The sequence below is a fragment of the Cucurbita pepo genome, chromosome LG11 (genome assembly GCF_002806865.2).
Source record: "Cucurbita pepo subsp. pepo cultivar mu-cu-16 chromosome LG11, ASM280686v2, whole genome shotgun sequence".
Taxonomy (NCBI): domain Eukaryota; kingdom Viridiplantae; phylum Streptophyta; class Magnoliopsida; order Cucurbitales; family Cucurbitaceae; genus Cucurbita; species Cucurbita pepo.
In genome coordinates this window covers 7,677,928-7,695,122 of record NC_036648.1, presented here as the reverse complement: position 1 = coordinate 7,695,122, position 17,195 = coordinate 7,677,928, and the positions used below count along the sequence as shown (strand labels likewise).

The following is a 17,195-nucleotide window of genomic DNA, read 5'->3' as shown; positions in this document are numbered from 1 at the left end:
CCTCCCCGTAGTTTTAAAAACTGAAGGGAAGCTTGATAGGGAAAGCCAAAAGACGACAATATCTGCTAGCTAGCGGTGAGATCCCATGTTGAACGGAATTTTTTTTTATAAGGATGTGAAAACCTCTCTGTAGTTTTAAAAACTGAGGGGAAGCTTGATAGGAAAAGCTCAAAGACGACAATATCTACTAGCGGTGAGCTTGTATTGTTACACTATTGCTTTATTTGATAAGCGTTTTTTCCTTTTGTTGTTCTAGATCCTATGTTGAATGGAACATTTTTTTACAAGGATGTGAAAACCTCCCCGTAGTTTTAAAAACTGAGGGGAAGCTTGCTAGAGAAAGATCAAAGACGATAGTATCGGCTAGCGGTAATAAAGCGTTTTTTTCTTTTGTTCTATTTTAAATGGAACATTCTCTCCACAATGTTGTACCAAAAGTCAAAAGGTGATTTGTTTTCGCTGATTTCTATGTCTAACCATTGAAAGTATCAATGTTTTAAGTATTATAAATATTTATAAATGAAAAGTCCCGGAAACTTATATTAAATTCATTTTTTTTAGGAACCAAACCCAAATGTGTTCTTGATGTTAGGTTGAGTCGGGCCAAGTTGAGACAATTTTTAGATCCAACTCGATTATTCAAATTATCAAAATTTTCAATCAAAACAAGTAAAAAGACGGTAGGAGCTAGAATGAACAGTGCAGTAGCAATAAACGCGAGAATATCTACTTCCATAATCTCATCGTTTCATTTTTTATTCGCAATAACTCGGGATTTAATCCCATAGAGATGATAAATGTTTCGCTTGTAAATTCAATGGGCTGCATTGCATCTCGATGATATCGAATCGTATTAAAATATCATGAATAACAATATCGGAGCTATCAAATCGATTCATCGTCGAGAATTGAATAGTATAACATAGGAAGATCTTTTCACCATAACGAATTCAAACAAAATGGGATTGGCGATACAATCAAGAATTTATGTATTTTTTTTTTTTTCTAATTTTTTTGCCTTCTTTCTTTTCTATAATCTATGTCATCTCTGTTAAATAATGAATCTAACCCAACTCAACCTGATCATAAATTATTTGGATTGAGTTGGTTTGGGTTGTTCGGGTTATTTATTCAAAAATTTTATTTTAATAAAAAGTAAAACGTTCGTTCCTAAAACATTTATTTATTTATTTATTAAATCAATCTAGTTTTAGACAAACCCATGAACCAACGGAATATTCATTTATTTGAATCCAACCTGATCCAAATAAGTTCATAATCAAACTTAAAACAGTACAGGTTGGGCCGGATTGATCGATTTTTTTCCTCAGATTATCGGATTGTTTGAATACCTCTAAAGCTTAAAAAGTCAAAGTTAGACGGTTTCAAAGTCAAAACAAAATAGGGTTTTAATGATTGTTTGTGGTAGAAGATTTTATACTTCATGTTTAAATAATAAAAAAAAAAAGTCAATTAGGTTTGGTTTATTGATATATGAAAGGTTGTCCATTCCCCAAGTCTTTGCTTTTCATCTTTATTGCTTTCGAGTCGGAAGGAAGAACACAATGGATATGCGACTTCTTGAAGTTTATCCCAACGAATTGAAGTTTACTTGTAAGTCTTTACACAAACCCAAATAGATCAAATTCTTTTCTTGTTTGTTTATCGTAAGCTATGCGTTTCTCGATTCATTGATTGTTTCTTTGCTCTTCAATTATTGGACGATGATCAAATTCAACTCTCGTTATGAGTACTTGTTGTTAACTTTCGACTTCTTCGATCTCACCGACCTTAAGAGATAGAGTAGATATCAATTATATCGCTAAATTAAACTGAACTCGAGGGAAGAAGAGGTGTAGTTTCTAAGAAAAAGATTAGATATTTTAGAAATAAAGCCCCTCACCTTTAAACCATCTAAGTGTTTCATTTTAAGTATTGTTATTGACTAGGCTACAAAAGAGTTGTGTTCAACAATTTGATATCAGAGCGAAGTTAGTATAGGTTGTCTGATCTCTTAAAATTTTTAGTATGCTCTGTGATTGTAGCTTTGCCTAATCTTCCACGTCAGAAACAAATTCTTAAGATTATTAGTGAGTGAGTTTCTTTGTGTTGTGAGTAGACCGTAAAACATGTTTGGTATTACTGAGGTACTGCCAACACGATAGGAGATCTTTAAGTCGTTGGAGGAATAAAAAAACTCAACAACAACAACTATAACACGTGGGCAACATGTGTGATGTCCTATCTACAACAACAAGACCTTTGGGAGATCGTTGGCTGAAGAGAAATTACGCTGCCAGAGGAGGATTCTAATGGCACCTTGTGCAAATAGAGAATCAAAGCAAATAAAACAATGTTTGTCTTGAAGACCACAATTGAAGAAGAGATGTTGGAGCACATTCGAGATGACAAGAGACCGAAAGAAGCATGAGACACGTTTGTGATACTTTTCTCAAAGAAAAACGATACGAGGTTACAACTTCTGAAGAACGAGTTGTTATCAATCCACAATGTGACATGAAGATTACTTAGTACTTTCATAGAGTCAAGTCCATCTGTCAGGAGATTACTAAATTGGATGTGAGGCCCATCATCGGAGAAGTTCAGGAGATTACTGAATTGGATGTGAGGCCCATCATCGGAGAAGTCGAATGAAGGGGATCATTCCACAGATTGCAACTAGAATATAAAAGCTTAGTTATTGGTGTACAAGGATGACCCGCTCAATTATCAAGCTAGACAAGAAACGATGACTAAGAAAATAGGAGATATCATGCTGAAGGGTGAATAAGAAGCGCTCTACACAAGTGAAAGTCGAAGCAACAATAAACTGTCCACCAAAGGCGGATACAAAAATGTTGAGAAAGGAAAAAGTAGTCAGAAAACTGCACGACTTTGGGAAGCTAAAAAGAAAGACAACAAGAATTCTAAAGGGAAGAAATTTTAAAGCATTTGTTATAATTGCGGAAGGGAGGGCCACAAGTCCAAAGATTGCTAGTTTAAGAAAAAGTCCTATGTGCCGTAGAAGAAGATGAGCTAGTGCTCATGGCGATAATGAGATAACATACATATTATGAGAATGATTGGGTTATTGATTCAGGATGCTAAAATCACCTGACTGGCGATTAGAGTGGTGCAGCGGAAGCATGCTGGTCTTCAGAAAAGAAAGTCTTACCAGACTTGAATAACATTGAAGAAATTTAGTCAAGTGTTGATGCGTCTGAAGATCCCAGTGACACTCATGTTGGTGAGCAAGGAGTAACTCAACCAAGCGAACCTAATGAAAAGAAAATGACAACTCAACAACTTAGATGGTTAGAAACAAGCCGAAAACCAAATCTAAAATATGCTAACACAACTATTATAGAAAACAGAGTTAAAAGAGTAAGAGGTGTATGAAGAACTCGGCTTGGTAGAAGACGATAGAGAAAGAGATTATAGCCTTGAAACAAAATTAAACTTGGGAACTAATGTCAAGACTAGGAGATGTCAAACCCATATCTTGCAAGTGGGCTTACAAGATAAAGCATCTCCCAGGTGGATCAATCGAGAGATATAAGGCTCAAATTGTAGCTCGACGGTTCTCTTAACAATATGAACTCAACTATGATGAAACGTTTAATCCAGTTGTTAAGGCAATCCTAATCCTCAGGCCAACGATCTAAGCTTTTGTTGAAGCAAGAACCCTTGAATAAAAGAAATTAACATATCTTTATACAAAATTCAGACCAACCATGAGATAATGCTAGAATTAGATTAGAGATCAAAGCTCTAGGAGCAAGATTGTAACCTTGTTCTAAATTGAGTCACTCCACTATTGAACTTAATCAAGGCTGGATTGAATGACTCAGATGCAATCTACCCAAAAATTGTATAAAACTAATGATTGAGATATGCTTAAATTTCCAAGGGTAAAAGTATCCATTTGAGATCTCAATTTCATTCCTCCAAAATCTACCTTTTACGTAATAATAAGTGGGTATTTATAGTCTCCCACAATATAAACGTTCAATTCTTTAGATGCCCACTAAAGAAATTAATGGCCATAATTTAATCTCACCCGTTTGAATTTACACAAACGACGAACTTTCCACCATTTTCCCATTTACAAGAATTATGAAATTAAAAATAATAAATAAATTTTTCTAATAACTTATCAATCAAGTGCAATTTATCGCAACTTCATCCGCTACTTCAACTATGCAAATATTCACTTCTAAAGCTCCAAATGATCCTTCTTCAATCGAATCAGCTTGTAACACATGAAATAACAGAGTCTATCTAATTTTGTAGATGAAGAATGAATGCATCGTTTAATGTCTAGTTGGAACATTTGGAACACCATGATCCTTATCACCAGTGGTGAAGATCACTACCATACAAGTCTCGCTACCACTTGTAGTAAGTAAAGATTGGAAATTATGGCAGATGGATGTGAAAAATGCTTTCTTACATGAAGAGTTGGACCGAGAGATCTACATGAACCAACCAAAGGGATTTGAGAGTGTAGTTGGAGTTATGAGTTTATAGATCCAAAGTCCGAAGAAGCCTCATTTGGATGCGGCTTGACGAATCCTAATATATGTTAAATGTACAATTGATTATGGTCTTTTGTACCGAAAAAGCAAAGACTGCAAGCTAGTTGGATACTGTGATGTTGACTATACAAGAGACCACGATACGCAAAGATCAACATTCTAAAATAATCTCATACAAAACAAGAAATCCAAAGTAATCTTAAGCAAAACAAATTGTAATAGTATCGTGAAGAGTGTTTTGTAATTTCATCTTGATCGGTTGAGTGTTTCTTACACAAAAGTTATGTTCAACCATCGTAAGAATCACTCGTTAAAGTTAACTATAACTTAATAAATATATGTTGTTCTATGAGATTTATATCTAATTTTTAGTTAGTTTTTAAACTTTAGAATTAATTGACATTTAAATTTAATTTCTATTTGATTATTTGAAATTTTAAAAGTGACATGTTTGATTGATTTTTAATTGGTTTCTAAGTTTGAAATAGTTTCTTAGAAGTTTTCAAGCAACATTAGCCATTAGTTGATATAATACAATGATGACGTTGGCTCTTAAAATACTCGGATTCTGATCAAAATTTTGTATCCAGATTCACCACTTAATGGTCTCGATATTCTATTGCATCCCTTGTGACATGGTCTTGTTACTTACTTTTTGTTTCTAAAAGTGAAAACTATCCTCACAGACCAACACAGATCCTTTTAGCATGCTTTGTCGGGTCAAGATAGATCTTTTTAGCATGCTTTGTCCTCACTCATATGCTTCTTAGGAGATTTCCTAGAAGGCCATCCAAAGCACGCTTCACTTTGAAATTCCTATGATTGAGCCACCAAAAAAGAAAGGTGCATCGTGTTGATATAGGTAGTAACTTTCAATTCTTTTAAGCCTTTCTTAACCATCTTATCTTTAGGTCACATGTCCACCAGCTTCTGTTTTGGTTCGTCATCGAACCACATCTTACTAGGAGAGGTACCGCTCTTATACCATTTGTAATGCTTCATGCTTAGGATTCAATTTAGAATTTGAAATATGAATTCAAAACCTAATGACCCCGATATTCTCTTGCATCCCTTGTGACATGATCATGTACTTGTCATTTCTAAGAGTGGAGACTATCTTTACAGACCAACACGAGTTCTTCAACATACGTTGTCTTCACTCTCATGCTTCTTAGGAAAAATTTTAGGAAGGAGACTGGGGTTTGATTGTTTTTAGTTAGTTAAAGGGCCACTCGGGTTTATTACTAGAATGTGTGGGGGTCGAGGTAATGGGAGGGTGAGAGATACCTAGATGAGAGACAAGAGTTTAGTCGTTATGATTTTGTTTCAGTTACTTAAACTATAATGTATTTATGTGTTTTATTAGTCTCAAGATCACAAAATTATTGAGGTTACGATTTGAATCTTAATGACACGTAAACTGTAATGTCTCAACGATATACTTGTATAGAAAAACTTTACGATGTTGATATGAACGATATACTCTAAGAACGTGTCAAGTGCTACCCATAGCATCAAGATGCTAATGATAGTGTTAAGATGCTACAAAAATAACATTATGCTCGTTCTTACTATCGTAACATTGAGTCATTTCATTCGAACGATACATTTCCTCCGAGTATTTTGGGTGCAACCATGTTACATGATACCATCTTAACGCTCTCCACTTAATCATTTTGGCTAGTTTTCTCAAGTATCGAACAAAGAATTGTGAGCCTCGAAGGTATAGTCAAAAGTGACTAAAGTGTCGAACAAAGGGTGTACTTTGTTCGAGGGCTCTAAGAAAAGAGTCGAGTCTTGATTAAGGGGAGGCTATTCGAGAGCTCCATAAACCTCAGGGGAGGCTTATAGTGTACTTTGTTCGAGGGGACGATTGTTGAGGATTATTGGGTATGAGTCTCACATTGGTTAATTTAGTGGAAAATCATGGGTATTTTTTTTTTTTAATCTAGCTTCGAATACTACAAATGATGTCCGAGTGTCGTCCTTTCAGATCTTAGATATAACATGCTTCACGTTAAGCATAACTTCTTAAAAACATTCTCAAATTAATTACGATATTTTTCTTTACGTATCATCGATCTCTACCTTGTTCTAAACTTATTAACAAATTATTCATAATCTTCTTATAGTTCAAGCAAAGAAACAAGAGTCATGCACAATTCAACTTAAAAATAACACATTTAACCATGTTGCTTTTAAGGTATGAGTTTATTTATTTATTTATTTTTTTTTATTTCCTAGAAAATAAATAATTAATACGAGTTTCATTTTCAGGTTAAGACCACAAACTTTAAGAAATATTGTGTACGACCAAACATGGGCATCATCAAGCCATTGTCCTCTTGTGAAGTCACATGTATGAACTCCTTCCATTTAATTAACTTTTTTTAAATATTATTTTCATCGTACATCGTTCGAGTTGGGTTGGGTACAAGGATTTTTTTTGACCCGACCCAAAAATTCAGGTTGGTGGGATTGGTAACCCAACCAAACCCAACCGAACCCAGCTCAACCCTCTATCTTGGGTTAGGTTGTCGGGTTGTTAAAAAATAAATTCATTAATAACGATAAACGTATCTAAACCATATTCTTAAATTTAAAACAAAATTGAGGAGGGTTAGTTTAGTTTATTCATATTATAAACAATGTATTTAAAAATAGTATAAAGTGTATGAATAGTTTTTTTTGGTTAATTTATTCTATTATAAATAATGTATTTAGAAATATACCGAACCCAACTAGTTCGGGTTCAGAAAAATGAACCCAACTCAACTCGAAATGCTAATCCAACCCAACCCATTCCTTATAATTCGGGTTGGGTTAGTCCAGGTTATCGGGTTGAATATACACCCCTACTTATGACACGTGTTGGATATTTAGTTTGATTTCTTTTAGGAGTGTTGATATGATCGGATAATCCGAGCAACTTAGACTATCCAATCCAAACCAAAAAGGTTAGGTTGGGTTAGAGCTTTTTCCCATTTGGGTTGGGTTGAATTTTTGAAAAATCGAAAAATTGAGTTCCATCTCTGGGTTGATATTTTTTGGACCAATCTAAAAATAGAGTTACAAGCTAACCGAACTCTACGGTACCTAGTTTAGAATATTTAACATTTGTAACAGTGACGTGTAAATATTTGATATTTGAACTTGTTTTTTAAATAATTTTAGAAAAAGAGAAAAAACACGACACCCGAACCTGAAAATAGAAAATTGGGTTGGGTTGTGAACTCTATTCAAGTTGTTCCCGTCATGAACCCGAGCAACCCAAAATTTCAGGTTGATTTAAAAGATTTTTTCAACTTAACTGAGCCCAACCCGTATGAATATTTGAAAGTATCGACATTAAAATAGAAAAAATTTCGACAAAATACACGACATAAAACAATATTTTAAGCTTTAATTTAGTATTATCATGAAGTTTCATGTATATATGAACTAGCACATCTTGATTATGTAGTTACTATGCAAGCACAAAGCGTGGCTCCACTTGATATGGTGTGCAAAGACAAGTTCTTAATCCAGAGCACCGTGGTTCCTATTGAGACAACCATTGATGATATTACATCCACTACAATGGTAAATGTTAGCTTCATTGTCTATATACACTTTGATTTAACTCTACATCATTCTCATCTATTTGAGCATGCACTAGTTTCTTACCTCATAAGTGAAAAGTGATGATAACTGTAACGACTCGAGTCCACCGTTCAAGGTTTAGGGAGAGGTTTCCACACCTTTATAAAAGATGCTTTGTTCCCGTCTCTAACTGATATGGGATCTCACAATCCAAGTCCAAGCTCAGTACTAGTATATATTATCTTCTTTTGGCCTTTTCTTCTAGGCTTCCCCTCAAGGTTTTTTAAAACGTGTCTGCTAGGGAGAGGTTTCCACACCCTTATAAAGAATGCTCTGTTCTCCTTTCCAACCGATGTGGGATCTCACAATCCACCTCCATTTGGGGTCCAGTGTCCTTGCTGACACTCGTGTCCATCTTCAATCGATGTGGGATCTCACAATCCACCCCCCTTCAGGGTCTAACGTCTTCATTGGTACATCACCCGGTGTCTGGCTCTGATACCTTTAGTAACCGTCCAAGCTCAGTGCTAGCATATATTGTCTTCTTTTGGCCTTTTCTTGTAGGCTTCCCCTCAAGGTTTGTTAGTGAAAGACTGAGTTATTGAATGGTTGATGAGATGATTAAATTATGAAGAGCAAGAACTGCTCTGTATATACAGATAAAATACAAAAGATATTCAGAAAATCTACCTAAAAATCTGGTAACAAACTAGTAAATAAATCAAAATAAAATCTAATCAAATCATGGTTGATGAGATGATTAAATTATGAAGAGCAAGAACTGCTCTGTATATACAGATAAAATACAAAAGATATTCAGAAAATCTACCTAAAAATCTGGTAACAAACTAGTAAATAAATCAAAATAAAATCTAATCAAATCATGGTTGATGAGATGATTAAATTATGAAGAGCAAGAACTGCTCTGTATATACAGATAAAATACAAAAGATATTCAGAAAATCTACCTAAAAATCTGGTAACAAACTAGTAAATAAATCAAAATAAAATCTAATCAAATCATAACTAAATCTAACTCAGATTAAATCTAACTCCTAAAGAGATTTAACTAGATACTAACGGATAACAATCTAAACAAATACATGTGTTTTAAAATGATTTTTAACATTTTAAAACACGTCTATTATGGAAAGGTTTCCACACCCTTATAAAAAAAAACACGTCTACTATGTAAAGGTTTCCACACCCTTATAAAAAAAACACGTCTACTATGGAAATGTAAAGGTTTCCACACCCTTATAAAAAAAACACGTCTACTATGGAAAGGTTTCCACACCCTTATAACAAATGTTCTCCTCTCCAACCGATGTGGGATCTCGCAATCCACATCCCTTCGGAGTCTATTGTCCTCACTGGCACTCATTTCCATATTCAATCGATGTGGGATCTCACAATCCACCCCCCTTCAGGGTCTAACGTCTTCATTGGTACATCACTCGGTGTCTGGCTTTGATACCATTAGTAACAGTCCAAACTCATTGCTAGCATATATTGTCTTCTTTCGGCTTGTCCTTCTAGGCTTCCCCTCAAATTATTTTAAAACACGTCTGCTAGGGAGAGATTTCTACACTCTTATAAATAATGCTTCGTTCCCCTCTCCAACCGATGCAGGATCTCACAATAAATATAATGAACCGTGCCCAAGATCCAGAACCTAGATTCGACAATTTCCATACATCTCTTGCGACATAGTCACAATACTTACTCTTTACTTCTAAGAGCAAAGACTATCCCCATAGACCAACCTGAGTCATTTCAACATATTTTATCTTCACTCACATGCATCTAAGAGATCACCAAACATAGAATATCAGAGTGTGGACAAAACATGCTTAAAATACCCGTATTAGTCTATGAGGATAATCTTCATTCTCAAGATCAAGGAGTAAGTAACGTGACCATATTGCATGAGATGTAAAGAAATATCGTGCTAAATCTGAATTCCAAATCTGAACATAGGCATTACAAGAACTCATTTATATTGTGTTCAATGCTATTTTAGCATTAAACATGATTCACATATGCTCGAAAAACGATTCTCAAACTTGAAATAGCTCCTACCAACTAATTTCATTCCGTTTGATAATAACATAGTTTGAGCTTTCGGTTTTTCGGTGTTGATTTTCTTTTCTTTTGTCACCTTTAGTTTGGAAAAAGTGGTAGCAAGAACATAGAAGAGACGAAGTTGAATACAATCATTGTTATCCCAAATGTTGAACCATTGAGGAAAGAGGTTGCTATTGAAGTGTTAGATCAAAGTAATGATGAGCAAATGGAAGAGTTGAAGTTGAAGATCACTAAACTTGAAGTAAAGCTTCATGAGGTTAGTCTTTCATAAGATTTTGAGCAAAATAACAAAAGAATAGTAATATGAATCCTTCAAATCTGTTAATTTACAGGCCATGGTTGCTATTTCAAAGCTAGAACAAGAGAGGCCAAGCAATCTTAAAGCCAAATCCTTCAAGAACAATTGTTCAATTCTTTGAAACAATCATTTAATGCCATTTTATGATTGTGTTAAGCTTTTGAATTGTATATATTCCATGCAATAGTTACTAAATGATGAACGTTTTACTTTGTGCATACATCGATGTGATAAACAAATGACATATTCGATGTTGAAATGGATCGATGAAAAATATGTCATGGTGTATTAACTGCTTTACTTTATCGTTTGAAACTAATATCGATATTACATGGATGTGAAAGTATGTTAAGATTTTTTACCTTTAGAATGTTTTGACTCACTCTCCGTGGACAAATCTTGCTGAGAAACTCTTAAGATTTCGGGGCATTTGATTTCCACCACTGCTCGCGTGGGTGCTTCCCTCTAAGGTGGAATGCTTCGCTCGATTATTATTATTTACATTATTACATTGAAAACATATCAAACAATTCAAACTTATGAGAGAGCATTGATACCTTGCCATTTACAGTATGCTCAAGATGGGAATGGCACTAATCTTCAATGCTCAAATTTCATATACAGAACTTCAAGTTATATATCAATCCTTCATATGAAACTCATATAATAACACTAATTATCTGTATTACCTCAAGAAGCGTCCTAGAAAAGTGCATACAAGCGCCACCATGTAGAGATACAGAACAGGAAAGCCTACTTGAACTCTCTTCAGCTCTGTCTTCCTCAACTCTGACTGCAAATTCAGAAATACAAAACAAATCATAGTTCAACAAATTTGCAGCTATAAAACTAGAACAGATGATCATATTGCTAATCAGATGTCTAAATTAGCAAGAATCCAGCTAAGAATGGCTCCAAATTCTCGGCATCACACACTGTAAGATCCCACATTGGTTGGAGAGGAGAACGAAGCATATGTGGAAACCTCTCCTTAACAGACACATTTAAAACCTTGAGGGGAAACCAAGAAGGAAAAGCCAAAAAAGGACGATATCTACAAGCGGTGGTGGGCTTAGACTGTTACAGTTTCGAAGTTCAATCTTCAATTCTGTCCTCGAATTTTTAAATGTTTCAGTTATGTATCTCAACTGATCTTTGAAACTATTTTTCTATGTTCTATTAACACCACTGACTAAATGAAGATATTGGCAAAACTATGGAACAAAAATATGGGCTGATTCGAAACAACGTGTTAGACAGATAACAAAAGTACACATCTAGAAAAATAAGCCTAATGTACTCTCTAGTTGAAGCAATGTAACATCAAATCCCTTTAAGAGACCATGACACCTTATTTTCTTCTACTATCCACTCCCTTGATCCTTTGTCTACCATATTCTGATATAGCAACCGACTACTTTTTAAAGTTTAGGGACCAACTAGATATTACTATCAACATTCACTCACTAAACTGATACCACGGGAGGAAAGTTCATGTAGATATCTAAGGATGTTGACAGAAAAAACTATATTTGGACATCAACAGAAATTATAAACTGTTTTCAGATGTACTTTCATATTATAACAATAAATGATATCGGTCATGTGATGGTTATAAGAATTATACGATCAAGGGAAAATAGAAGTGTACAGAAAATTACGAAATTCTCCTGCAAGAATTTGTTTTCTTGGATGCTTATTTGCTTCTCCTCCTTCAGCTTTGAAATGGAATTTTGAGCCTGTAAAGAAAGTTTATCAATTCACAGTACTGATTAGCAGAACGTTTTCAGTTAACAGTAAAATAAGGTTTTGGGACAGTTTTTCCACTTCATCATGATGCTCAGAGTTCGTAATATTGGAGTATTATGTTATGCAAGACTGACCTCACAGAGCTTTAACTCAAGTTCACTGAGCTTTAACTTCAACTCCTCGAGATCCTTTATCATTTCCAGGTTCTCCAAATCGCCATCTACGACATCGTTAGCTAAACTTGCTGGTTCAGGCTCTTCTTCACCGACATCTCTAGGATCCGTACCATTTCCGGGAACCTGGTACAATGCATAGAACAACCAAATTTTTGTGATTCGATAAGCAGAGAAAAGTGGTCGTAGCTAGATTGGAAGAGATATGCAACTGAACATAGATTCAACAAAACATTTAGCTATTTTCATGTGCCAAGTTTGAAAGCGTTGCACAGTTTTCATGTTCTAAGCTTCCAATGCATTCTCAAAACACTCTTCCGTGGATGCTTATCTAAGCATCCTAATCAACATGGGAAAAAAGTAAATGTATCATGAAGAAAGCATACAAAAAAGGCGTGTATTGTGAAATTGTAACCATGTGTTTTGGAGGCAGGCTATCAACTCCATTAGACATAACATGGCTTTCGTGTGAAGGTTCCTGGTCTACAATCTCCTCTACTGCTGTAGATAGATTATTTGGTCCGGTAACTCCAAGAGCTTCCTCCTCCTTTAATGCTTGGGAAATGGATGGGCTAACAAGGGTTACACCCAACTTCTGTTCTTCTATGTACTTTCCTCCATCTTTGGCAAACTGAAATTAAAAAAAAAAAAAAACAAACAAACAAACAAAACAAATAATAATTAAATGCCAAAACAAGTAGCCAATTATACATAATAAATACTAGTAGAAGCATTTACCAAGCTAGAGGTTATGTCCTCATCAGTTGTATCAGCAGGAACTACTGTGCTCTGGATTAAGAACCTGTCTTTGCATAACATATCAGGTAGGGCCAGCTTTTGTGCTTGCATCCTAACTACATTAAGAATCATTATATAAAATTTGGAAAGCAGGAAAAGTTATAGGCAAGTACAGGACTTAAAAAGAAAGGGAGAAAGGGATAAGAAAAGAATGAGAGCAGTAAGACCAGACTATGGATAGCCCATGACTATTGTAAGCACTTGAGCCAATCATTGATATCAAAATAGTTGGATTACGATAAAAATAGAATATAGAAGAGAAGGATATAAAATATCAGTTAGAAAATTATCAACACATAAAGTATTTCATCATAAACAATTAATTCCTTTTCATAATGATCAATATAACTATTGGACTAAAAATCTTACGCAGGACAAACTAAACAGGCCATGGTACCCTGAAGTTGGAAAACAAAGGGAAAACAAGAAAAGAAAAAAAGAAATAGGTTTAGATTTTCTGCTTCTGAAAGCAAAGTACACCAAATAGACAACAACATGAAATGGAAGCACACAAAAAATTATGATAAAGCTAATAAAGCATAGAAGTTAGAAGCAGAGGAAGAATGTAGCCTCAAATGGCCTCATTAAAGCCTTTAAAAATAAAGACCACTCAAGACTAGAAATAAATATGCCACCCTACATCCCCTCTTTTCCTCCTGGAACAAAATGAGAGAAAATATAAAGCCTTGAATCAAAAGTAAATACCCGTGAATTCACGAGTTGAGTTTGGCTCGATGATTCCGACCTTTGGTCGGACAAAATACTTATCAGGGGACGTGGTCTTAACCTGAAAAAGAAACTCTGTTCATTATCTTGCATCCAACATAACAAGTTATCTCAATATAATGCATCATAAATCAGTATATTATTTGTAACCCATATGAGACAGCGACAGAGAAAAAGATTGGTAACCCATACCTTAAAAGCAACATGGTCAAGCATATTATTTGTTAGTTGAATTGAGCACAAGCTATGCTTATTTGGTTCACCTGGAGGCAATAGAAAGAAAATATGAACGAACGAAATTAACTCGGATTTGGAAAAGGTAGTGGATGATAAAATGAAGTGAAAATAACATAGCATTGTTCATAGAAAAATAAATATCTAAAGTAAGCAATGTCCTAGTAGCAAATCAGAAAATATATTCAGAACAGCAGACATGAAACTTCATTTGAGGTAGCTTAGTGAATTAAATCCAGAGCAGCCATCATACAAAATGTCATGCATCAAAACTTCAGCTTGGGATAACTTTTAAGAAACACTCTTTTAATAAGCAACTTTCAAGAAAAGCACAACGATGAGTTTAACATCGTTTTTAGACGAGTAAAAAGTACTTCAAACTAATTAAAAATGCTTTTTAAAACTTCAGGTGACTGATTAAATTACAATTTTAAAATACTAAAAAGTGTGTGACAACACTTCAAAAGTAAGCATTTATTTAGCGCTATTTATCAAAAGTGCTTATAAAAATGTGTTCCACCTTAAAGCACTAGGACCAAAACTCATTTCAAACTTAACTCTAAGCGCTTCTCTTCAGAGTAATTTTAAAGCGTTTTCAAATTTATAAGAAAACGCTGCCCTATCTTGTGAGATCCCACATCGGTTGAAGAAGGGAACAAAACATTTCTTATAAGGATATAGAAACCTCTCCTTAGTAGACGCGTTTTAAAACTTTGAGGGGAAGCCCAGAAGAGAAAGCCCAAAAAGGACAATATCTACTAGCGGTGGGTTTGGGCTATAACATATCTATACAACCAAATACCAATAATAATTCCAGAAATCCCAAACTCACTCTTCAGCTGTGATCAAAACTTTAAAGTACTGAAGAACATCCAAACAAGAAAATCACTTTGCTTTCGTCATAAAAGATCAAACAGTTCATAGGAAGGAAAGAGAGCAACAGCAACTAATTGTCTGTGATGTTTCCGGAGAAAATCGGTGAACAACAAAACAAAAGTTTAAAGAGAAAAGTTGATTGATTCTGTAGACTTACAAATGAACTTCAATTCCTGAGGATGAATTTCCAAAAGCCTCATATCCATACTTCACTCAGATTGAAAAGCAATTCACTCGGCTACTAAATGAAACAACTGTCCTGCACAATAAGATTAAAACAGAGACTTCTGGGGGGATTATGCAAACAAAAGAAAAGGAACAAATCCAACTCAATCATAGAACCTCAGCAAAATGACAGAAGTCTTGCATCCATATAAGAACAAATAAGCGAATTAAATTATTCGAACTCATCGATTATAAAAAAAGACCCTATGATTTCAACAATAAACAATTACTAAAAGCTCCAAAATCGTTTTCAGACCAAACAATTATAATATTCGAAATATACTCTATAAAGTTGAATGCATAATAACTCACAAATCACAATCAACAAGAAATTTCCGACGATGATTAATTCAGTATGCTAATAGATATCATCAGAGCTCCACCGATCAGCTGAAAAGTTAAACAAGAGAAGAAAAAGGCGTATTAGTAGAGACTAACTGGATCACCATTTTGGAACGCCATACGAACAAAACACAGTCCACTGTAGAGCACAAAGCTACGGAATATTCTGATTAAAAAAGTAAAAGGAAAAGCAAGGAACGGAGTTTGATCATAGAAATCCAAAGGCGTAAAAGATTGGAACAAGGAATCAGAAACGAATACAGGAAAGTGGAGAACAAAATTCGAGAAAACGAAACCTGTTGCGTTGTGGAACGGAGAAGAGAAAGTGAAATGGCGGAATAATTGTCGTAGAAATAGCGCCAAAAGTTTCTTATTCAATTGACTGTTCATGTGAAGATGTGAGATTTAGAGTATCCACGTTCTTATTGGAATTTAAGCTAAATTATGAAAAAAACTAAGAGAAATTTACCATTTTACCCTCAAGATTGTCGCGAATTGTTCCCTCGTTGCTCGTGTATTCAAGGTTAGTTTCGTCTCATGATAGTGGACTACGTCGTCGATTCAATTGATTCAAATCATCGATAGTTCTCTCTTTCTCGAATTATCTCTTGTTTTTAAGTTCTGAATCAAATTTTCGTTGATTTCCTCGAGAATCCATCTCGTCACCGTGCATGCTATGTTTTAAGAGTTATTCGTCTAGTCTGTCATAGGAGAAGTACTTAACAACGTAGATTAGTTACAGGAGGACTATTACTGTCATTGTGTGTTCGTAAAAGGTGAATAGGATAGCATCGCTTGGTTTACGAGTGAGGAAGAAATGATTCACGAATCGGGTCGAGTCTAAGTCCAACCCTCAAATCAAATGATTTTAGTAGCTTAGACACAAAGCCCAAGTCCAAAGACAAACTCCATTTAACCCACATTTAGTAGACCGACCGAGACGAACTCAGCCCACGCAACTAGGCCCAAACTCGCAACCCACAAACGCTCGACTTAGCTCAAGTCCGTGTGCACGAAGTAAAGGGACTTTNTTTATATATATATATACACTACCTTTAAACGGATCATTTTTATTGTTTATTTAATTTGAGGATCTATCCTTAATATTTTTGTTATTTTAACCAATTCTCAAGAAATGTCGGTATTTCGTTGTCTTTAGTTTTNGATTTTAGTAGCTTAGACACAAAGCCCAAGTCCAAAGACAAACTCCATTTAACCCACATTTAGTAGACCGACCGAGACGAACTCAGCCCACGCAACTAGGCCCAAACTCGCAACCCACAAACGCTCGACTTAGCTCAAGTCCGTGTGCACGAAGTAAAGGGACTTTTGATGAAAATGTCCTGTACAGGGACAAAGAGAAGATAAACTCTGAGACTATGAAGCAAGTGGGAGTTGAGTTNTTGTTGTTTTTTTTTTTTGTTTTTTTTTGTTTGTGTGTGAATTTTTAATATATTTTATCTACGATGTTATCCGAATAATTATAAATTATAGGGTTGGGTTGGGTTACGAATCCAACCAACCCGAACTTTTAGGTTGGGTCAAAAAAATCTCTCAACCTAACTT

General features: G+C 34.9%; 2 protein-coding genes across 8 annotated transcripts; one reads left to right on the top strand and one right to left on the bottom strand.

Annotated features, from left to right (window-relative positions):
- The first annotated feature begins 1,553 nt into the window (after window positions 1-1,553).
- LOC111804764 (vesicle-associated protein 2-2-like) lies at window positions 1,554-10,843 on the top strand. The gene is made up of 6 exons (XM_023689554.1): window positions 1,554-1,614; window positions 6,671-6,741; window positions 6,816-6,897; window positions 8,002-8,120; window positions 10,288-10,464; window positions 10,541-10,843. The coding sequence occupies exons 1-6, from the start codon at window positions 1,566-1,568 to the stop codon at window positions 10,625-10,627; spliced, it is 585 nt and encodes a 194-aa protein (XP_023545322.1). The 5' UTR covers window positions 1,554-1,565; the 3' UTR covers window positions 10,628-10,843.
- Window positions 10,764-16,015, bottom strand: LOC111804753 (vesicle-associated protein 2-2-like). Of its 7 annotated transcripts, none has more exons than XM_023689536.1 (12): window positions 15,926-16,015; window positions 15,600-15,677; window positions 15,220-15,321; window positions 14,145-14,215; window positions 13,932-14,013; window positions 13,167-13,282; window positions 12,844-13,059; window positions 12,390-12,554; window positions 12,168-12,245; window positions 11,196-11,299; window positions 11,064-11,104; window positions 10,764-10,984 (listed from the first exon to the last, which is right to left on the bottom strand). In XM_023689536.1, the coding sequence occupies exons 3-11, from the start codon at window positions 15,266-15,268 to the stop codon at window positions 11,083-11,085; spliced, it is 903 nt and encodes a 300-aa protein (XP_023545304.1). In that variant the 5' UTR covers window positions 15,269-15,321; window positions 15,600-15,677; window positions 15,926-16,015; the 3' UTR covers window positions 10,764-10,984; window positions 11,064-11,082. The 7 variants fall into 7 exon arrangements, with proteins under 7 accessions (XP_023545304.1, XP_023545305.1, XP_023545310.1 ...); XM_023689537.1 differs by having other exon boundaries at window positions 10,764-10,971; XM_023689535.1 differs by having other exon boundaries at window positions 10,774-11,104.
- Window positions 16,016-17,195: the final 1,180 nt, after the last annotated feature.